This window comes from Rosa rugosa, chromosome 6 (genome assembly GCF_958449725.1).
Source record: "Rosa rugosa chromosome 6, drRosRugo1.1, whole genome shotgun sequence".
Lineage (NCBI taxonomy): Eukaryota > Viridiplantae > Streptophyta > Magnoliopsida > Rosales > Rosaceae > Rosa > Rosa rugosa.
This window is the reverse complement of record NC_084825.1, coordinates 52,773,090-52,797,017: the sequence shown is the minus strand read 5'-3', so window position 1 is coordinate 52,797,017 and position 23,928 is coordinate 52,773,090. Positions and strand designations below refer to the sequence as shown.

Below are 23,928 nucleotides of genomic sequence, written 5' to 3'. Positions count from 1 at the left end.
AAGAACTGGCATCATGGAATCTCAACCGTTAGTTTCTGACGTCTTATTCTATTCGGCTATTTCTGGAATTAGAATCTTTGACCTAAAACGATGACAGTTACGGACTTTCAATACAATAAATATTTCACAGGATTACTAGCAACAATTGGTTCTATGGTCTAGTGGTCAGGACATTGGACTCTGAATCCAGTAACCCGAGTTCAAATCTCGGTAGAACCTTCAATTTTTTTAAAAAATTCCTTTTCCTTTTCCTTCTCCATTTCTGAGTCTCAAAGTCTCAAACTAAATGGGCAATCGGTGTAGTTGGTATACTGACCAAGTTATTTCCATTCTCCTTTCTTTTATAAATTCCGAGATAGATCGACAGAGCACAAAAAAGATTCCTATGAACTGCTTAAAAATCAGGCATCCTTCAAGTACGTAAGGCGAACTTCAAATCAGGCAACTCACACATACAACATTGTTCATATAGTGAAAAATAGACTTCTCAGTGAGCAAGGTTGTTCCAGATTCGCAAAAGTCGACACTGATTGAAATTTGAATGCTCGCATGGACACAACTAGGGGGTTTAACCGTTTAAGCTTAAATTAACGGCAACAAAGGTGTACATGTTCGATATGTCTTCTGATCAATATTTCCTCTGATGATTCGAACATATCTTGGGAGTAGTTATTGCAAACATGGACTTCAACAGAAAGCAGCAATAGACATGAGATCAGGGCTTGCCCTTGTCTTCTTCCTTCATCTTCTTCTCCCATCTGCGCTTCTTGTACTGAAGCAACATATCGGGCATCTTCTCCATCAACCTGGCAGTGTTTTCCCGCTTCTCGGCAGCTATCCTGTCAACTTTGTGCCCTTTCCTCTTGGTCCTCATCTCTTTCCTCTCTGGATCATATGGCCAATCCTGTCCTGCAAGGAGGACTTCCTTTCGAAGTCTAGCTCGTTGACGACCACTAATTCCAGATGGCTTCCAGGCTCCTAGATGCCAGTAACCCCATACACCCTTGGATAGCTCAGACTGGTATTTTACCAACTTCTCGCGCCATGGGTACTGGTACTCCCCAATTGCCTTTGCCACTGACTTTGCAGCTTGGCCAGCCATTGATTTACTTCCTACGGTTTCTCTGCCAGACCACATAAGAAGAACACGACTATATATGTTAGCAAACGCTCAAGTCAAAAACACCGAAGAAAAGCAAAATGAAGCAGAAACAGAAACACATTCGACTACTTAAGGATTGCGACACAGAATCACTTCAAATTCCTAAAGTTCAAAAAGATCAAAATTCAAAAACAAAATAATCATTTCATACTGGATAGAGCAAACCCTATAGCACACAAACAAACCCACGATGAGATTTTGAGAATCATATCGCAATAGAATGATGAAATTTATCAGCAAGCACCTTAAAAGATCTAAACTTTCTTGATAAAGGGATACACAGTCTGAACTAAATTACACACTCATAACTATCTTGAAGCTCTAAACATTCAAATCTAAAATACTTGAAATAAGAAAACCAAAGATAAGCAAAACCCCAAAACAACAATATTTTCTCTGTTCATGTAAAACAACTCACTTTAGGGTTTTAGGGGTTTACAGCAAAGCTTCTATATTTCAATGATTAAGCTCTAAATAAACAAAACCCAAAATCCCTAATGATCTAAATTACAGTAAAGATAGCTGCTTTTGTCAATTACAAAACCTCAGCAAAAGAGTGATCTAAGTTTCAATTTGTTAATGGCAAAACAGTCTTTTAGGGTTTAATCAAACTTGCCCACATCTGCTACGAACAGAATTGAAGAAAGAGAAAGAGAGAAACTTACCGTCAACTGCCGCCGAATTGGAGAGAACGCAGCTCACTGTGACAATGAGGAAGACTGACACTGGAGAATGATTAATGGGCTTGAAACGAGGAAGGTTATGACTTTCTAGGTGGGCTGAAATGATTAATGGGCTTTCTAGGAGTACAGTCCAGCCTGGCCCAATATCAACCTTCAATACCCAAGAACTAGGGTCACGATCTCAAGTTTGAGTAGCTAATTTGATTTTTTAAGTCTGGGATCAGTTTTATTATTCACAAGCAAAGTACAAGTGAGAGAACTTGGTCATTTTCTTCATACGCTTAGTTTTTTTTTTTTTTTTGAGAAGACTTCATACGCTTAGTTGAACATGCTTATTTTGTGAAAATCCAGTTCTTTTAACTCGGTATATCCATTTTCTTCTTGGTTTACCCAAACTCAATCTTAATCATACTAGTATCTAATCTTAAATACATTAAATTTCACCATGTTTTGTCAATATATATGGGTCCTTAAGTTGGAAGAAAGAAGCAAATAAAATACACTACAACCTTGTAAAAGAAAACTACAAAGATTCAATGGTAGCGTTTGAATGGAATGGAATGGAATGGACTAATGCATACAATTTATCCACAAAAGTCAGGAAAAAATTGAGGACCAAGTGACCTAAGAAGCTGAATCTAATTCTACTCTCACTCCACTCGTGAACGCATGTTTTTGCTTTCACAAGACAGATGGAGTATCAGCCCAACGATCAACTAGACAAATTTCTGAAGGCTGCCCCTTTTCAATCGTTTGTTGGTAGCCTTGTTTCTTCAATGTACTCGTCAGCTCGAGGTAAATCTATTCTGCGCCCCCATAATTTGATGCTGCAATATAAAGACCGTAGTTAAAACTTGATCACAAAGCAGGCAAATGAAACAACACGAGGCAGAAGAATCAATTTATGTCATACTTCAAAAGCACCAACAGAAATTATAAATATCACAGAATCCAAAGGACTTGGTATCACACAAGTGCCTCATCCAATACCGCACTTTACTGTGAATTAAGATATGTCACAGGTGTTACCTGAGCTGCCTGAGTTGCATAAGATGAACTATCAGCCAGGAACTTGAGGAACTCTTTTTTCTTTCTGTCAAAATTGAATTTTGCATTGTCCCATAATGCCTGTTCTCTCTTCGTATCTTCAATCAATTTTTCTTTTCTCCATTTCGACTCATTGATTTGTCTTTCTGTTTCTAGATAGCTTTCGGGCAGGCCTGATGCCACTGAGAGCTTTGGAAACTTCATACCTACGTCTTCCCTAACATTAGATAGGTTCAAAAATTAAATTGAAGCAGCAAAGACAGGTAACATATAATTGAAAATCATAGGTAGTTAAAAATGTTTCTCCCTCCAATTTGTCAGCAGAGCTCCTCACCTGTTGCCAAGGGAAAACACACCAGTCCTCTGAATCATCCCACCATCTACAGAAATGGCTCCATCAGTTATACAAGGAAGAGCAGATACCATATCTGCTCTTGTTTTATACACTTGCAAGCGAGAAAAGAGGCTATAAAGTAGAGTCTCTCTCAGGCCGTGTCCACTGGCTGTGAGACAAAATAAATTTGTGCTATCCACATTGATCATATTTACAGCATAGCCAAGAAATCCAGGTGGACACTCCCCATTCGGCAACCTTGGTTTTAGAATATCAAGCCTCCGTTGGGGGTCATTATGTACAAACTCACCAGCATATGGTCTGCAGAAGAAAGAGAGTTTTTGAGTGCATAAATCAATACCTGTGCAGATTGCCTGACAAATGACAGCTTACAGGAGATATACCTTAAATTTTCAAGACAAATGACCAGAAACCGACCTTCCAATTTCCTCCCAATAGCAGTACCAAGCCCGTGAAGACCGGAATTCAGGTTTATGCAACCTTCATTGTCATACAATTCTAGAGCTCTGACACCATCATAAGTCTTGCAGACAATTGCTAACATAGTCTCCAGTCCCAAGTACTCTGACAAAAGCCTGCGTGCAAAATAACCCAAATGAAAATTTTATTGAGGTTAGTTATAGGCTGGAGTTGGGGGTGGATTAGAAAATGTCCATGTCCAGGAGTACTCAGTGGAGTAAATTCCTCACTTCCCTTGAATTAATGTGTCGGTGAAAATTCCATATATTTTACTCAAACAGCCTCCAACTAAAATTTCATGGCAATTTTCTCAAAAAAAAAAAATTCATGGCAATAGTATGGCTCCTTAAAGCACGCCTCAATATTTAAAAAAATATATTAAAAAAATATTAAATAATAATAATAGTGAAAAAATGCATAATTATTCACACGCAACAATGTTCTTATGCAGCCATTATGTGGGTTATGGCTAATGCATAGTTCCACTCTTGTAGAATTATTCAAAATAAAAGAAATTTGCTTTCTGACCTGCTAAGATTATCATCATCTACTTTCCCAAGCATCGCAACAATACCCACAATATCCTTGGTCAGGGGAAGATCCGCATCCTGATTACCATGACGAGCTTTCAGCTGCCATAAAATGCCTGCAGCTGACTTCTCGCACTGAAGAATCTTTTTAATTGTTTCCTCCTGACTGTGGTTATCATTTGCAGTAGTAGTTGTGGTTGTGGAATGATAGTTGCCTAACATAACTGACGAGGTAACTATTTAGTGGAAAATAATTTTGGAAACAAACATATAAGAGGGCATTACATGATTGCCAACAGTCAAGGATACTCAATCTCTTAATCTCAGAGGCAGTTTAGGGTGACTTGGAATGTGTGTCTCTCGTGTGTGTTTTGATAATTCTGGAAAGAAAGAAATAAAAGAAGTTTTGCTGATCTACTTGTACATGTTGAAGCCTGATTTTATCTGCTCTCTCCATGAAGGTATTATGGCTAGTAGTTTCTATTGTTTCCTCTATAACTAATTAGTGCTTGTTCAACTAGAGTTCACCTCTTAATGAACTGTAATTTTACCAGACAAAATCGGATGGCTGATATCTTAAACTTGGCAAATAAGTGAGCTAAATGTGATTCCTTTTCAAACAAAACAAACTTTAACAGTGTACTTCACATTTGAGATTATAAAATCCATGATATTCAGGTATAAATTTCGCTCCTCAGAAATCAAATACAATGTCTTGAGAACATGCAGCTATACAGCCTTGTTCGCATTGAGGACTCATGCATGGTCTTACAAAACTAGACTTGTGCAGTTACATCTTATATAAGAAGGAGAAGAACAAGACAAGTACCTTGCAGATCAAGAATAGATTCTTCTAATTTGTTTTTCTGAGACCTCAGAAGTTTCATGTTCTCCTCATGCAGTTTTACTTTCAACCCCATATCATGCAAATCATCTTGAAGTCTCTGTATAGATTAGTTTACCGAATAGTTAGTCTTTTAGACAATGACCGTATCATCACTACATAAGAAAATACATTCGTACTTCTTTTATTTTTACCGATTCATTAACCCAATAGGAAATGTATAGCAAATGATCCACTATATATTATCAACATGCATGGTAAAGAAACATATAAAGGACCTCTGGAATAGTTTCTTGTACAACCTTAGTGTAGAAGATGATAGATTCTGCTTGCGCGAATCCTCCGTTTTGCGTTTCATCCTTCAAGACTATGCTAGTTTCTTTTTTATCCACTTGCATCAGTGCTGATGGATCTTGAATAGGTAATGACTTAATTGGAAGCTGCAAAAGGATGACCAAATGACACAAATAAAAACCTGGATGCATGTACATAAACTTTGCTTTTCTTCTTGACTATTCTACTATATATATATCGTTTAACAAGCCCTTAACAGTGCAGATAAGTTTCCAAAAGAAAAAGACTTTCAAAAATCTTTGCTCGCGGGTAACAAATGGTTTTCAAACCAAACAGAAAAGCAAGCAAAGTTCTAAACAATCTCCACCCACCGCAAAAGCAATCAACTCATCTATAACCGTTTTTTTTCCTATCACAGTGGCAGTGTCTACCGAAAAATTCACAGTCAACCAAGCACAACTTAAATCTAGCAATTACAACTTCGACACAAAATCACACTGCAACAAATTCGTAACACTTCTTCCAAGAATTAAAATGCATAACTTCATCATCATCCCAAAACCCTAGTCCAATTTCCAAACCTCACATTCTGACCAATACATAAAAATCAATCCTTGCATGTCAATCTTTCAATAATCAAACTTTCTACCATTTCTTTCGAAACTAAAACCGACTCGAAAATCAAATTCCAGAGCTCAAAAGAGAGGAAATTCACTAAAACCCAGTCACAGAAAACCACTCAGAATTCAAAAAAAGACAGATTACAACAATTCAAGTTCATCTTGTACGAATTTCAACGCGCCAAAAACCAATGGCGACGAGATTAACAACATGCATTTGAATTGTCAAATTCCCAATGCTACGATTCTTTCAAATTCTTCAAGAACAGAAACAGTGAGAAATTGCATAAACCTAATCAATCTGTTCTCGCATTTTCTCAGAGTGAAGAGAAATTTCAGAGCGACGACTCACCTGGTTGTTGTTGTTGGGTTGGAACATCTTGATTCTTCTTCTTCCGAGTTGACTCAGTGAGTCAGCTCTCGCTCTCTGACTCGCTCTCTCTTTCTTCTTCAACTGAAATTTTAGGCTATTAAAGGGGGGAGGAGAGAAGTTCTGAAATATGGGGCTCCACGTTGAGACCAGGACCGTTGATCAAAAAAAGGGAGGAGGAGGGAGGTGAGACCAGGACCGTTGGATTGTATGGGGCTCCACGTTCATGAGTTGAAACGGATGATCGGAGGGCGTTGATTGCTTTAAATATTTTGCTTGCTTTTCTTTTTTACGAAATTTATTATTTCATTTATGTTCGAAATAAGTGCATAGGAAGCTCTCGGGGTTAGCTTAAATAGTTCAAAATTGAGTAATTATTATGTTTTTTTTTGTTTTTTTTGGTATGTTGAGTTAGGATTAGGTCAGAACAGTTTTCATGAACTAATACTTATCAGTAATTATGTTACTTGTTACTTTTTAAGTGTCCTCATTTTGATGAAGTTAATAGGGTATGAAAATTTGGTTAAGATGAAGCTAGAAGTTTAATCCTCTCTAAAAATACAGGAAAAAAAAAAAAGTGAACGGTTATTAGAAGAACTCATAACTCGAAACTTGGGAGTTGTTTGTTACTTGTTTAGTATCCTCAACGATTATTACAAGAACACAAAACTTGGAATTCAAAGCTGTCCGTTACAGTCGATACTTATTTAGTGTTTTGAACGGTTATTAGAAGAACATAGAACTCAAAACTCAGATTTTGTACGTTACTTATTTAGTGTCAGGAACAGTTATTAGAAAAACACATAACTCGTAACTAAATTGTCCGTTACTTATATAGTGTCCTAAACAGTTATTAGAGGAAACATAACTCAGGAAATTGTCCATTACTTATTTAGTGTTCTAAACGGTTATTTCAAACTCCGAAGTTGTCCGTCTAATTGCATTTAACAGTTATTAGAATAACTCAACATGGAGCTCAAAATTTATCCATTACTTATTTAGTGTCTTCATTTTCATGTCATCAATAGGGTATAAAAATTGGGTTAAGATTTAAGACTAAGCTAGAAGTTCGACCCTAACCCTAAAATTACCATACTACCAAAACTAGAAACATCTCTAGAAGCACATGGTAAATAAGACACTAATTCCATCACTTCCATGTAACCCCAGGAAAGCGCCTTTAGCAAGAAAGAAAAGCAGCCAGAAGAGCATAATGCAATGGCAATTTTGTAACTGGTTGTCCAACTTTTTTAGTAGCTTAACAGACTAGTGATTAACATTATGAATGAAACTGCAAAAGCCTCCACATTCTCAACATTGCACAGAACAAAGCATTAGGAAGGAAAAGTCTGAGCTATCCTTCATTTCTTCAACAAAAGGGTCCATTTACACTAGCTGAAGTAAATGTTACATCACTGTGCATCGAGGCTGAAGAGTGAAGTACCAGTTAATCATTCTGTAAGCTGGCTCAAACTACCAGTTAAATTAAATACTGATACTAGTTGAAACTTGCTAGCTACCAAGACCGAGCCAAGGGAGTAATCTATGCCTAGCTGACCATTACCAGTATAATGCTTATGAACTTTGAGAGCTGCTAGCTTTTACGAGCTCTCTCCCTTCTTTCATCGGACTTGGAGAATCTTTTTGGGTGGAGCGGATGTTCTCCAACAGCTTGTGTCCCTTCTTCTTTGACTTCTTGAATTTCTTTAATGATCTCCGATGGATTTTGGTCACTTTTTCCATACAACAATCGATCATCGTCAACTTTGACTTCTTCTCCTTGATCAGCTGCTCAACTTCAACAAAATTTGTTGATGTCGAAAGTGCCAGACTTTCTGCTACCGGAAAACATATTTCTGGCTCCCTGAAGGGCAATCACCAAACTAGGTCACAAATGCATTTGAAGAAAAATTTTGGAATATTACAATGAAAACTTATCAGAATGCTTTAACTTTTCATGATTAGATGACTTGAGGAGTTGCTTATGGTTTTGCTGGCACCAAAATTTAGTGGATTTTTAAGTGAGTATATGTGATGGAAAGTTACAACCCAAAAGCAACCACACCTCCTAAAGCCTAAAGACATGACATTTAAACCGAAAAGAATTACCAACAAAAACCAGAAGAAAGAAAGAAAGAAAGAGGGCAAAAGAGAGAGGTACCCGATTCCAAAAGAGGTTACTCCACTCTGTTTCAAAATTCCTCCATCCAGAGAAATAGCACCATGTTTAATACAAGCACGAGCAGCCAACATATCTTCCCTGGTTTTATACACTTGGAGCTCGCCGAAAAGACAATATAATACTGTCTCCCTGAGACCATGGCCTGCAGATGTCACCGTCTGTAAATGATGGCTATCCAGATCAACCATATTGACTGCATGTCCTAAGAAACCATCAGGAGCCATTCCACTTGGCAAGACAGGATCTGGCAACGCCAGTTTCTTTTGAGGGTCACTGCCGTTGATATCACCAGTGTAAGGCCTGCAATACAAATTTAAAAATTACTCTTTTATTATACAACATTCCTCAGCCCCCTAGAACAATTGCAATTAGGACGCCTTTTATGTTACCTTATATCTTCCAGACATATAACAAAAGATCGACCATGTGTAGGTCTCTGAAGTAGAGCTGGTTCACAGAGCGCATGCATAGAATCAACTTCCCCATAATCACTCTGTACAAACTTCTCAAGAGCTCCAGCTGCTTCAAAGGATCTACAGACAATTGCAAGCATCTGATCTTTACCCAAGTATTCAGCCAATATCCTGCATACAGATGAATAACAAGGAGTAAGTACTATGTCTTAATTTGATAGAGGGAAAGCAAAAAAAGATCAAAGGGAGCACAAACCTGCTTAGATTACTAGTACCAACTGTACCAAGTAGAGCAACCAAACCAATCACATCTCCCATGAAATGATTGTTTGCCTCTTCAAATGAAACTTCTCTAGATAGAGTACAAATGAGAGCAGCTGCAGTGTTACTCATCCTTTCTATGCAGTTTATCGATTCCTCTTTGTGAGGTTCAATAGACCCTGGGGAGGAATTACCAAAATATGTACAGAAGCATTTTAGTCAAATACTTGATTAGTTGATTCATTGTAAATTTACGATCTTAGCACGAGTTTATACCAAAAGAAAAAGAAAAAAAAATTAGCACTGGAAATATTAGAGCTCAACTACATTGAAAAGATTATTTGGTTCAAACATTTGATACCAAAAAGTTGACAAAGCAGGCAAAGAGAAAACAAAGGTAGAGAAAATGTTGCATTTATTTTGTGGAGACAAATCTCCATCAACTAGGACAGCTATCCGTACGCCTATACCTAAACCAAAGAAGGAAACATGAATAAAAATCTAACAAGTAACTCAACCTTGCAAATCAATGAGCTCTTTCTTCACTTTTGCCTTCTCTTTCTTTAGAATGTCCAATTTTTCTTCCATATCTCCAATGCGTATTCCATGTTTGCGGATGTCATTCTCCAGTTCCTGCAGAGAGAAGCAGCAACATCAAGGAGAAAGATTTGTTTAAGGTAAGATTTTCCAACCTGTTTGAATGCTTGATTAATGCAATAAGGACAGTAACAAGTTGGAGTATCATAATGGAGAACCAGAACATTAAAAGAGGCTTGTAAGATCTATTTTATGCCAAGTGCAAATATTTGACAGGATTATCTATAAGCAATGTATAGCTGCTTTTGTTTGCGTATACTTCCAAATATTCACAATTGATACCTTAAAGTTTTCTACTTGCAGAAGGCAAGAAGAATCTGGAAGAAGCGATGCATTTCCATTAGTACATGGGGATTGAAACTCTTGATGCTCCACTTTTGGAACCTGATCACAAATTACCATCATTTTTTGATGTGGTCAATGAAAAGAATAAACCTCAGTTACCTACAATAAACTTAAAGCACCATTTGTTTCTGTATGTTCTCACTATTCACAATAAATACCATTAAGTTTCCTACTTGCTGCTGTGACTCTCGGAGCGGTGACTCTCGGAGTGGAGAAACCTCCCACGGAATTGGAGTCTCATCATGCTTCTCTGTTTTTATGAGAGGATGATCATATTTCTCTTTTGGAGCTTGCACTACAGGAACCTGAACATAAATATTAGTAACTACCACTGTAATTTATAAATGTGATAAATAATGATAAGTTTCTGTAAAAAGCTGGCCCAACCTTCACATTCAGATGCAGTTCTGGATGTGATGAATGAGCAGCTACAAAGTTAAAACTCTCTTCAACTTCAGGAACAAAAATAGCCGGAACAGTACAGCGGCCATGCTTGAATGTGTATCGAAGGGATTCCTCCATGAATGATGAACCGGCCTTTATTGTAAGCATATGTAATTGGCCACTTTTCTCGTCATGATGAATAGTATCATCAACAACACCATCAGAGTTGACAATTTCAAAAACCATATTTTCCATTTGAGTACCAGCCATGCAAACATCAGGCACCTAACATCATGTCCAATACTTTAGAAAGAGTACAAATACCTTGATAACTTAAAACACTGAAACAGATAAATAAAGGCATTACCAACCTTTGATGAAATTATCAACACCCTTTTCTCAGTTTGAGACTGAAGATTCAGTAAAACATCATTGTTGGAGTAGACAGAAATTGATACTGCAACCAAGGGAAGATGGAAAGACATCATTAGATATGCATTCATAAATTCATAAAAATCGTAACATCTACCTGGTTGAGTACTATCAGTCAAGTATCATTTTCAGGGCCCAAACTGAATCTTCACATTGATTTTCAACTTCAAAACTAACAATAAACAGTAGCAGAAATTTAACATTTTTATCAGAATTCTAAACATATCTAAGAACTGAGTTTCATGACAATGAAAGTCACGGACAAAATGTTGATGATAAGCTATTCACATCTGCAGTCAGCTTCATCTCAAGCATCGAAATTATTCGACTCAGCAATACTCAGGCTATCAGATATAATCCAGTATGGAGGCAGTCTACAGCACATTCTTTCTAGAGGTAAAATTACTGATCCAACAACCAGTATAGTTTGACTTGCAAGAATGAGCCAGGACATATTTGAGGAAAGAGAAATGAAGGACTGTACTTGTCAGCTTTTTCAATCATTTACTGTTATACATCTGTAATGAATGTTGACTACCAAATGCTGACTATTTTCCACAATGCCATAACACAATATTCCTAGTGTTCACATTTAATGCATGCTGTCAAGTAAAAGTACATACCACTTTTCCCATAACCTGCAGTCACTTTCAAGAGGCCACCAAGGTCAATGCATCCATGATGATCAGCCTACATTGAAAAAGGTATGAAAGAAATCAAAGATTTGGCTTAGTTCCGACTCTATAACAATGGAATGCATGAAAATAGAAGTGCCAACGCATATTGCAAGCAATTAGGTGGCATCATTATTATTGCTTGTGGGGAGTGAAGCCAATACAGAACATGAAGACCAAGGGGGCAAAAAAAAAAAATCAGCAATTGAGAAAGAATCTTACCGTACGTGCTGTACCAAATCGATCTTGAATAGAAAAGCCCTCCACATTCAAATGAACTTCAGTGCCTTCTATTACGTGATTGCCATATTGATCAAACATCTGGGAAAGAAATAAATAATTAAATGTTAGCAAGCACAACCAAATCATGATTAAAAAAGTTGTACTGTTGTTTACTGAATATTTTAGCTTGAATTCTTAAATAAATTGGCCTCAATTTAGCCATGAAAACCATAGAAATTCTCTGCACCTCTAAAATAAACTCCTGAATAGTGTAATCTGGAAGCACTTGGTTTTCAAGAGTAGGAGGAATAGCCTTAACAATCTGTAGAGGTCCAGGATTAACTGAAACAATAAAATCAAAATCAGAACTTAGAAAGGCCTAGAGGTTAATGATAAAAATAAATTGTGATGCTCATTTCTTTGCATTTACAAGTATTATTAGAGTAAATACCTTCGCATGGAACCGAAACTGAAAATTTGTCATCTTCTGTACATACAACTAAAGTAGCTTCATATGTAGGACGAATTTTGTCTAACTCGCTGCTCTCCATCAGCATATCCTGCAAATTGGGAAGAAAGAAGGAAAAAAGTGAGCAAATTAAAGGCTTCTCCACATTCAATATACACTATATAAATGAATGCCAATCTACATGCATAAGATACCTTTACTGTCAAAGTATGGGTTGAAAGTTTTTTTTTGAATTTCTCTACATGGAAAAGCACACCCTCATTTGTCTGAACTTTCACCGCGACTTCCAGAGTAGTTGCAAATGGAATTTGATTGTCATATACATCGTAACATGCTATAGAGAGAGGTGGAAATACTGAACCAACTCTGTTTGACAAGATAATTGATATGAGCATACATGAATCTTTCTTGTAGAGATAAACAAATTTATGTAAAATTTGTATAATAAAATCTCTGTTAAAGATCAAAAAGGCAAACTATTGAGGATACATCATACTACTACAAAATAATAATGCATGCTCAAAGGTCAATACAGAAAATACTAACTAGAATATATAACTGCAATACGTTATTTTCATGTCTGCCCAGGTACCCTGGGGAAAAACACCTTACCTCACTCGGTACAGTGGAGGCTGATCATCGTTTAGAAGGACCCACTTTCCAACCTTAGAAGATGGCTTGATTTGTACTTTTCTCTCAGCACTCTTACAGTCTGACTCATTCTTGTAAACAAATAGACAGATTACGTGATCAGAAATAAATTATGACTATATGAAGAACATAAATAAAATGGAAATTGTTAAATATTACTTACAAGATGAAATGAGAATGTATAGAAACCAGCACTTCGAAAGAAACCGGACAGCTTGCGTTTAACCGGAAAAACATATAACCCCTGAAATCCCTTAAGCGACTTAGGTCCTACGCGCACCGAAAAAATATGACGAACATTTTGAAGTTCCTTGGCATCATCTCTGAAGTTAACTTCCATAGACATTTCTAAATTACTTTTGACGATGTACTTCTGATCCAGGCTTTTTGAAGAACTGGAATAGACATAATTGCCGGGTCGTACAATGGCCACAATTTCTTCTGGAGGAACTTTTCCAGCTTGAGCATGCACAGGTAATGCCTGAAAGGAAATATGAAACTATCTATTAGTAGAATAATTTATTAATTAAGGATGTGATGAAAAGTAATGATTGATCAGTTTTCAGATTCATCACTCGGCCCATCTTAGGCTATATTTAAATTTTATATTCAACCCAATAATTTCTCACTATTAATACTTATGTCTCCTTTGGCCTTTAGATATCCTTTTACTTTTGCCCTGATTCAAATTAACTCAAGTATAACCAAAGAAAATGAAAACAAATATACTAACCCCATCAACCTCCAACTCTTGGCATTGTTCTGCATCAAGAAGTTCAATTGTAGAAGGAGATCTCTGGCGTCGTCTCTCTATATGGTTTTCCCACTCAGTTCTTTCAACAGCTATGCACTGCAGTCAATGGCTCAGAATTTAGCGCAACATTCAGCTAATTCCCCCAAAGACTACAATCTTTTCATTTGCCAACAGTACAAAAGATGAAGATGTGAAGATGCAAGATATTGAAATAAAATAAACAGCTAACCTTTCCAGCATCAATCACACTGAGTGGTATAGACAAGGATTCACCCATATCCAAATTAGTATCCCCATTATTGACTGAAAGGATGCACCCCTTTTCATCTGACAGACTTGAAGGCCTTTCAAAATAATTGTACAACAGATGCATACCAGTCAAGCCAAGAAAGAAAGAAAAGATGAGCAGGATATGCACAAGAAACCACACCTGCATATAATTCGAGCCTCACCTGTTTAGAAAGAAAACAAAATGGAAAAAAAAATTTGTCAGCACTTAAAATTGATATAATTCCACTTTTAAACAAATCAGACTGATCTAATTATCCGTAAGATGCATGTCATAACATATTATGGAATGTCCATCCATCTGATTCGCATTTCCATACAAACTTCAAATGAGGATACAAATTAGACTGAAGTTTCATGCGTTCCTATGTCAGGAAGAAGATTACTTACCACCAGATTCATCTTGCAGACCTTCAAGCAAAAAGTATTCAATTGTCGCATAAACATTGTTCTTCTGAACCCCAACACATGCTCCCTTAAAAATTTTAATTCTTTGACCATGCTTCCAGGTCCTTCCATTCCTTGTTATAGATTTATGCAACCTTGCAACTACAATATAAAGATGCAGAAATTTATGATTAACAAGAATGCAGTAAATTAGATTTTAAGGTCAGAAGAACTCAGTAAGCAACTGATGTAACAAAGAATACAAATTTGATGTTATTACTTAGAAAAACCAAGCTTCTTATCTGTCTACACCTACCTTCAGATGAAATACGAAGTGCTTTTTTGTTTGCAGGACTGACAACAAAGACTGGTTGGTCTTCACCACAATCAGCTTCATCATCATCATACCGAGCATGCATCTGAACTATCCAATCCTCATAGTCCTTCTTTAGTTGAGAAGGATTTAGCGTGTTTCCATCTTTATAAATTTGAACTTTCATGTCTGGAGAAATATAAATTTTTTCAGACTGAAGAGTACTATAAACAAGGCAAGATGATAATGTTTACATATTTATTGCAGAAAGAAAAATAGGAAAGAAAAAAAAATTATACCATCCTCGTTCTCAAGAGGCTTATTGCCAAAATTCCTCAATGCAGTTGTGAAAGGACTATGGTGTGCTAGATCAGTCTGTGGTTAACAAAGCAGTAGATCAGAATTCTGATATATAGACTGAACCAGCCAACCAAGACAGATAAACATATTGTATTCATCTCCCAGCTCCAAGAGTTTAGATATATTAGGATGTCCACAGACATAAAATCACCCATAGTGATCACTAATCTCCATCACAGATGGCAGCAAGTACAAGAAATTTCATATTTACTTATCGAAGGAAATGACAGTTGCTGAAGTGCTACCAAGTCGCCCAGCACTAAAGAGATGAATAGTAATAAGTGTTTAGCCTTTAATCAATGGCTAATTGGTAATAAGTCTTTATAAACTAAATCAGCTAATAGAGAAACTATCTAAAAGCTGTTAGTTACCAGGACTAAAGAAGAGTAGCTAAGAGACTGGGAGAAGGCAAGATATCAAAAAGACTCAACAAACTTGGTAAAGAAGGATTTTTCACAACATTTTATAATAAGGGCACATACAAGGCCGAAATTGCAATTTCACGCATGCACACTTAAATTGATAGCATTTTGTACCTTCGATGATGTTGGATTGAAACCAGCATCAGTCTCTGCAACCAGAATAGTGTCCGTTCATTAATATAGAGAAAACGGAAAATGCTAAAAAGATACTTGAGAAGCAAACATTGACAAGCTCTCATGAACATGAATGCCCTACCTATAAAGCATTTAACTCTCATGCAACATCTTTTCAACAATTGTGCCATATCTCCTCTTCTTTGCTTGAGATCCATGAAAGGAAGCAAACCCTGTGGTACATCAAATAAAAGGAAATCATTATAACAAATAGCAGTTCCCTGAATCATCGACCATTCTTACAAAGTATGTGTTAAAAAAGATTAAACAGTTTGAAGAGTAGTCTGCTATGGATGTGAATGTTGTCAACATTTTTCATCTAAATCCTTTGGAGTTGCTATATCTATCCAAACATTTAGTACATGAATGCAACACTATTGGCAGCATGTGTGTGTAACAAAGATAATGAAAGCATAAAATAACTTCAGCTCACACTGAAAGTTATCATCTCTTTCTGATTATTAAACTACCCAATTCTGACATATATCTAGAGAATAATCAATAAGAATATAACTCGAGGAAATCTGATTACTTACCCAACGAGCATCAGGAAGCAGGCGGCCAAGCCTCCGAATAGAGACACGACTGAAGGTCTCAAAATTTTCTTTCTCAAATTCTAAACCCTCCAATATTCTGTCAATGTTCTCTTTTCCCTGTGACAAACATTCTCATAAATTTTCATAGTAAAAAACTGGTTTTCTCCTAGAAGGGTTAGCACAGAAGATGCATATGCAATGCAATTGGGGTCTAGGATGAGAAACCTATGGATGAAGATATAGAAGAGTGTGTCAGTTCAAAGAGAAAATGCATCGAGTAGGAAATAGAATTGATGTTGAACTGAGTGGGTAATTCAGATTATACCATCATTAGTTTTTTAATCTATTACCAAAGTGGCTAAAGAATAGATCGGGTATTGAACGAATTCACACACACACACACATCCAGCAATATAAATAAATACATTTTTTTTGCAACATAAATATATACCATCTCCATACCTTAACAATAGGGAAATAAACGCACTTCAGGCGAGCATTAGCTTTGGCATATGTTGAATCTACATTCATTTAGAACATCATTTTATTAACAGTTCAAAGTTAAAACACAATATATAAATAAACAATAAAAACAAAGTACATAATGTACATAATTGCATAATCTTTTCATTATATAGATATATAAGTTATTAATGAAGAAAGTTGGTCACTTACCTGGAGATTTACATTTACTTATATTATCTTGCTTACAGGAGAACTGAAGCTGTAAAACAAAATCAGGACCATTGCAGGAATGCAAGTTGGTAATTGCAATTTCACCACCCTGAATCTCAGCCAAATCTATACCATTGACCTGAGAGATAAAAGGGGAAGCTTCTTTAAATTATAAAGACGTAATACTGCAATTAACTTATATCTTCATGTACGATCATGAAAATCATATATGCAAAAACAGATGGATATAAGAATGACCTCAAAGAGAATACTGTTATTAGATACTTATGATCATACTTGAATCAATAATTAATGAAGACATAAGAACGTGAAAGAAGATGTAATCTTTGCACAAAAACTCCATCTAAATTTTAAACTGATGGCTGTTGGAGTACTTAAAGCATAACAACAAATAAAAATCACTTGCAGAAGTATGCATCAATTGAAAAAAAAAAAAATTATATACCTCAAACTTGACTGGCATTATGGTCTTCCCTGACTTTGTATCTTCATCATACTGCAGATATATCACATAATCCTGATAATTAGCATGGGATACTGTAGTAGAACTCAGCAGATAATAATGAATAAACAAGAAAACCAAGAAATGTCTCTAGTAGAACTCATAAGCATTTGATCAAAAGTTCTATGAAAAGATTGAAACCCATAAGTTTTTATTCTTTGGAGAAAACATCAAAGCCATTACTACATACAAAAATAAAGGATTTGAACAAAAAGAAGATATGAAATAGATCAGGGCAGGGAAAAGGCCGCCATATCCATATGATCCATTATCATATTAAAGGGACTGAAATGAACACAACACAAGAATATGACCTCCTACAAAAAATAAATAAATGGAGTCTTTATATGACTTGCCAAAAGAAATTCAAAAATTTAACATCACAAAAAGTAATAGCTAATTCTTGAACTAGTACGAGTCATTTCTGCTTCGTGTTGCTTGTTCTGTGCCTTAATCATGCCTTTTTTGTTGCTTATTTTGCAGAATTGTTCTGAGTTCAAAAACTTTTATCTTTTATTTATGCAACCAATTAAGCAAGTATGTGCATAGCTTCTTGCACACTTGGTGGCCTAGTGGTGTTTCGCTGTTTTAGATGTGCAGTGTGCACTATGCAATTACCTAAAGTGTTGGCACCAGCTTGTCTAGTTTCAAATCACTAGATAAAACATATGAAGATATGCTATTCAGAAAAATCAAACCTGAATATATGGAAAATATATATCCTTCAGCTTGCACTGGAGTTGAGTTGTGTCCAGTTTTAATTTAGGTTCAGAGATTTCAACCTGTCAAGTAGGTCAAGATTATACTTCAATGAATAAAATACAAAATTCAAAATTATCATAAGCTACAACTAACATTGGATGCATAAACTCCTCAAAAAGAAAATAGAAAAATGTAGTGGCCAATTTCAAAAAAACACTTATAAGCATAATTGAAATGGACAACTAGATGATGCATGATGCAACCTTAGTAAAGCTTCTGTGTGGCGTTCTGCTTATCTCATCCTTTGCTGGATCCCTCATGCTACCACCAGTCTAAGTAAAAGGTACAGTTACTGTTAGATTGAGAGATTAACAGATACACCAGTGAATAATTCTATCACAAAAGAAAGAAATAGTCCCAAGTGTTTCTGAAAGGAAAATACATGATGGAGCAGTTTTTTACCTTCCAATCAGACCGACTCAGTAAAGCATCTCTATCAAGATTCAAGGTATAAACTTTCTTTGAATCCTTTGTCTTAGAAGAAACTAATGCACGCCTGTAACATGATTGAGTAATTCTCAAGGGTCCAACTCAACACTGCAAAAGAAACCCAGATTGAGGAGAGTTTTCAGAGAAGTCATACCTCCCCAACTGCATGGAGGCTATAGGTCCACCATATCCAAACATTCCAAAATATGGCTGCATATACACAAGAAAACAACAGTTCACAAACTAAAATAGTACTGATGAATAGGGGGTAATGACATGCAGCTTCTACATAAAAAAATAATAAAACCTTAATATGCACGCGCGCACACACATCAAGATTCCATGATCATCATATAACAGTGGTAATTACCTTTAAGTACGGAGGTTTACCCCCTACTGCCTGTTCCTTAAACGATCGGTGAAGTGAAGCACCCATCTTTCCCCTAAATAGAATACAAACCTCATTCTTAGCATAGAAATGAATCCCCAACCTCACATTTATTACCAATTAGTATGTGGAACAGGCAGTAGCCCATGCATAAATATCTAAGCAAAATTCTCGGGTGATTCATGTAAAAGTATCTATTACATGTACAAAAAGCAAGAGACTACATAGCCACTCTGATAGCCCATACAGTATATAGAGGAAACTTCAAGTGTGAGTGAGTTCCGACAGCAAGAAGGTATCTATCCTTTTAGCTCATTTTTCTTGACTTTCTTTCCTTTGAAAATTTATTGGCAGATGGAAATTTACCAAGAGATCTCTAGCAAAATATTTTTCACCATTCTACACAAACTTTTGTCTTGCACTATTGTAGAACAACAAAGGTACAAATAAAATGTAACCAAAAATCCTCACAAAATATAAATTAAAAAGAAAAGGCAGAAACTGGTTATTTCATTAAGAAAGGATGATAGAATACCACTTCACTATAGAGTTTTCACCACTTCCGTCCATCCCTGGACCAGTGTCAAAAATTGAGATCATATCATCGTCAACATCCACACTGCAAATAATGGGGTGGAAGGTGAAAAAAAAAAAAACACTAAGAATCATAGAAGTATAACAAATTACTGCATGGAGTCAGAGAATAGAAATAAACACGATAACAGAGTATCATATAACATTCAAACAAATTATCCATCAACTTGAAAGATGAATATATATGTTCTGATACTAAACTAGAAAGTAAGCACTCAGATACATATTATGTTGCAAGACAAGCTAGGCCGAAGTGCTTAATAATTGGAAAGTAATTTCAGACTATCAGTGACATGGCTCAACAAGGACGAGTGCTGGTCCTAGACTAATGAAGTATCAGGGCCAGCAAAGTATCTGCAAAATGCTACATTGACATGGACCAGAATACAAAAAGAAATCAACCTTGGCACACAAGAAAGAATGATACATTAAGTTCTCAGCTATGACCTAATTACTGTCCTCAAGAAGCAGAAATCAAAAGGATCAGATGACATGCATGCATGACAGTGGACTTCAAGATTATTAAAATTAAGCAATGAATGAGATACTGGTTTAAATACATTGACAAAAAGAAAGGGAAAAAAAAAAACAACAACCAACCTGTTTAACTGTAGAATCTACAATTTCCTTACCTTATATGTTTAACATCTCTCCTTTCATTTGACCATACGGCTTGCAGAGAATTATCCTGATAATAAATGTGCAGCAGAATGAGCCAATTTAATCAAAATGAAGAAACTAGACACACAAATTGTAACCAAATAAAGAAATACACAAGTGAATAATAAGATCCATTTCCTCATATATATATATATATGTGTGTGTGTGTGTGTGTGTCAAAATACTTACAATCAGATCTGCCAGAGCAGTCTCAAATGTATACTCATGGGGTAGTTCCTTTAGTATATCAGTATCAGGTGTCAGATCCCACATGTTCTGAAAATTAGTCAAGTTCACAGTGATTTAGTGGCATCCTTACTTCAAATTTTTAAACAAAAGCCTTATGAATGTGCCAAAAACATCTGAAATTCTTATATTTTGTTTATGTAGATATTGAACAAAGGTGCAAAAGATGTAACTGACCTCAAAAGTAGTAGCACTCTCCTGAAGACCATCCTAAATCATAAACAAAACAGGAAAATATCACCATATTTTCTTTTTTTATTCATCCATAATCAAACACATCATCAAATGATTTCAACCACAACAGTATACTCCACTAGTTACGAATAGATTAGATAAAAAGACCCCCTCTTAGATTAGAAAAACAACAATGTTGGATCACTTTATTGTAGGTTTCAAATTTCACATGTCTCCAAAGAAACCAATGCTTCCATTCTCCAAAATTTCCACCCAAAAAAAAAAAAATCTATAACATAGCTTGAAATCTTGCATCTCATCTTACTTGAAGCCTCAGTCTGTGACACTTTATTGGGTTGAAGTTCTTGAAATTCACTACTTTTTGTATCTTCATATCATCATCATCTACAAGAAGAAAGCTACCACCTTTCCAGTTAATCTCCCGTTTCCGCTTCAGCGAGCCTGATTGTTTCCAAGTGCGGACGTATTCCTTTTCCACCCTTTGAATGAAATCTCTGAATGGCATTTTTGGCTCAGGATTTTGCAATTTCAAACGGATGCTTGTGCCATCTGGTAATAGGATCTGGAAATTATATTCCTTATCCATCTTACCACGACTTCAAACGCGTCTGCTCCTCTTTTTAGTCTTGGTACAGAGTTGCTGCATCCATTTGCAGTAAGCATTTAAAATCTTACAAAGGGTTACACAATAGAGCTAAGAGATTTGTAAATGCTACACACATAATTCTACACATTACTGTCTTTTGTCTATGTAGACAAGTGTAAATACTACATTATCTAAAGTAACACTGGAATAAAAAGGAAGGAGAAAGTTGCATGTTTTGCCAGATAATTCCGAAATGGAAGGTAAGAGACTTGCATTTATTTCAAAGCCAAGATAGTTTCGTCATATGTAACGCTCTATCAAAGTCCAACTCAAACCCTTAGTAACACTTCACCAGTTTATCCAAGCAAAAACGCAAAGATACAGAACAAGCACAAGTAACAAAACCAACTTTCAAGGAACAAGTTCAAGGAACAAAGTGCTAATCTGTTCAATAGCCAATAAAGCCTCAAAATTTCTACCTTTTTGGCCAAAAATTAAATAAAGAAACTTCATTTAGACAAATCACACTATCCACAAATTACACAACAGTAACTTAAAACAGACAAAATCTCAATCCAACTAGACAAAGAACCCCACATTATTACATGAACACAACTCAAACCCAAATGCAAACCAAAGTTAGAAATGGGTGACTCACTTGCTCTGCCCGTCAAACCAGTGCTCAAAACAGATGAGAGAAATCACTTCTACTTCTGCGAGAAAAAACAGAACAGAGTTAGAACCCCTCCAAAAAGCTTTTCCCTTTCTTCAATAACAAAGCAATATGACCTCAACCCTCATCATAAAAATCAAAACTTTGATACATTTCTAGGCCTAATGAACAAAACCCACAAAAACCTCTACACTAATTTCAGTGTGTGATAAACCAAAAGTGTCAAACAAACATTGAATAAAAACTCATAAAGGTTGAATCTTTCTTGCCTTAGAGCCAATAAAGGTTTGAACTTTAAGGTTTTCAGAGAGCAAAATGGAGGTTTTGAATTTCAGAGGAGAGGTGAGACTGGGAATTGGGGAAGAAGATAAAGAGACGAAGTGTGCGGAGAACGAAACCTTTTTGACTTCTTTAGTGTAGTGGAGGACTCACTGTGCTAAAATGCGCCGGGGGTGGACACGTCAGCGGCAGTAGTTTTGGACTGGTGTGGCGCACGATACGCACCTCGGCTCACGATAGTGGCTTTGAAGGGGGAAAGAAGGGGGGTTCGCTAAGTTGCGCCGGGGGAGTTAGTGTGCGAAACTTGCTATACAAGGACATTTTTGGTGGGACCCGCAGGATCAGTGAGAGCCTGAGAGGGAGAGGATTTTTTTGCGGAACGACGACGCGTGCCCAGAGGCTTTTGTGTCGGAGGTGGGACCCGGCTTTGATAGGACTTAAAAGTTTCTTGGTAATTAAGTCTAGAGTTTTAGACTCATCACGTTTGTTTCCTTTCTGTTAATAATGTCCGGACTTGCTTTTAGAGCATATTCTCTAAGAGCATGTTTAGTTTTTTATCTATTTTAGCAGCTGCATCAGACTTCTAAATGACTCTCTATTATAACTTTTAGCTATCTCGCTCCTAAATATAAATAGCGAGATGAAGCTCTCTGTAATTTAAAACATTCATTTTGAGTTACTTTATGTAATTTATAAATACATTTAAACTATTTAATACTTCTTTAAAAAATAATATAAATTTAAAATTAGCTAAAATAGATAACACTGATACAGACATATTTCTAAAGTGGCTAGCCAAAATGATTTCTTAGCTACTTTAGCTAAAATTTGACTAAAAAATGGCTAGCATTGCTAAAGATGCTCTTAGTCTTTAACAAATTCACCACGATAGTGGGTCATGTAATCGTGGTTGTTATTTGATCTCATTCCTGTTTTGTAAGGCTGTTATATAGCCTTAAGTTTTTGATTCAATAAGATACTGAAGCTTTGAGCTCTCATATTGTGTGATTTTTGAGATTAGGGTAACAAGTGGTATCAGAGCTCCATCACTGGGCCTGATCTAGAGTGAAAAAAATAGCATATTTCTTAGGGAGAGAGAACCAGAAAAAGGGAGAAGTGAGAGAATGGCTTCGAGTTCAGAGGGCGGCTTTGTGCAGCCTACCATACCGAAATTTGATGGCCACTACGATCACTGGGCCATGTTGATGGAAAACTTTCTGAGGTCAAAGGAGTATTGGTCATTGATCGAGGATGGAATCACAGTCCCAGAGAATGAGGCAACATTGACAAAAGCACAACGGAAGGCAATTGAGGATCAAAAGCTCAAGGATCTCAAAGTGAAGAACTATCTCTTCCAATCCATTGATCGTACGATAATAGAAACAATTCTCAACAGAGACACGACCAAAAACATTTGGGACTCCATGAAACAAAAGTTCCAAGGGTCAACCAGAGTCAAGCGTGCTCAGCTTCAAACCTTGAGGAGAGAGTTCGAAGTCTTACAGATAAAGGAAGGTGAGAAGGTGAATGAATACTTCTCCAGGACTCTTGCAATTGCTAACAAAATGAAGATACATGGGGAAAAAATGGAGTAGGTGGTGATTATTGAGAAGATATTGAGATCTATGAAGTTTGATTATGTGGTGTGCTCTGTTGAAGAATGCAACAACTTGGAGACTTTGACAATAGA

The 23,928-nt window shown here is 36.3% G+C and overlaps 2 protein-coding genes and 1 non-coding gene across 3 annotated transcripts; 1 reads left to right on the top strand and 2 right to left on the bottom strand.

Annotated features, from left to right (window-relative positions):
* The first annotated feature begins 147 nt into the window (after positions 1–147).
* TRNAQ-CUG (transfer RNA glutamine (anticodon CUG)) lies at positions 148–219 on the top strand. The gene has a single exon. It is a non-coding gene; the product is annotated as a tRNA-Gln (tRNA).
* A 147-nt stretch (positions 220–366) lies between these two features.
* On the bottom strand, positions 367–1,953 carry LOC133715476 (uncharacterized). Its single transcript, XM_062141986.1, has 2 exons — positions 1,828–1,953; positions 367–1,124 (listed from the first exon to the last, which is right to left on the bottom strand). The coding sequence occupies exon 2, from the start codon at positions 1,100–1,102 to the stop codon at positions 716–718; it is 387 nt and encodes a 128-aa protein (XP_061997970.1). The 5' UTR covers positions 1,103–1,124; positions 1,828–1,953; the 3' UTR covers positions 367–715.
* A 367-nt stretch (positions 1,954–2,320) lies between these two features.
* LOC133717005 (structural maintenance of chromosomes flexible hinge domain-containing protein GMI1) lies at positions 2,321–22,333 on the bottom strand. The gene is given in 48 exon segments (XM_062143628.1): positions 2,321–2,672; positions 2,875–3,109; positions 3,227–3,547; positions 3,631–3,822; positions 4,235–4,460; positions 5,066–5,180; positions 5,383–5,520; positions 6,347–6,487; positions 7,456–7,542; positions 7,946–8,228; positions 8,526–8,846; positions 8,936–9,130; positions 9,216–9,399; positions 9,739–9,853; positions 10,100–10,201; positions 10,321–10,467; positions 10,550–10,831; positions 10,918–11,003; positions 11,602–11,668; positions 11,875–11,973; positions 12,122–12,216; positions 12,326–12,434; positions 12,538–12,709; positions 12,956–13,065; positions 13,158–13,475; positions 13,728–13,844; positions 13,978–14,092; positions 14,179–14,200; positions 14,427–14,585; positions 14,740–14,925; positions 15,036–15,111; positions 15,633–15,667; positions 15,775–15,865; positions 16,229–16,345; positions 16,691–16,749; positions 16,904–17,042; positions 17,370–17,420; positions 18,125–18,208; positions 18,392–18,460; positions 18,591–18,827; positions 18,988–19,060; positions 19,541–19,624; positions 20,232–20,287; positions 20,449–20,535; positions 20,683–20,715; positions 21,005–21,340; positions 21,945–21,999; positions 22,229–22,333. Coding segments are annotated over 46 exon segments (6,354 nt in total). The 5' UTR covers positions 21,287–21,340; positions 21,945–21,999; positions 22,229–22,333; the 3' UTR covers positions 2,321–2,630.
* Positions 22,334–23,928: the final 1,595 nt, after the last annotated feature.

Coding starts and splice junctions, on each gene's coding strand:
- LOC133715476 (XM_062141986.1), bottom strand. CDS start 1,102: ATGGCTGGCCAAGCTGCAAAGTCAGTGGCAAAGGCAATTGGGGAGTAC.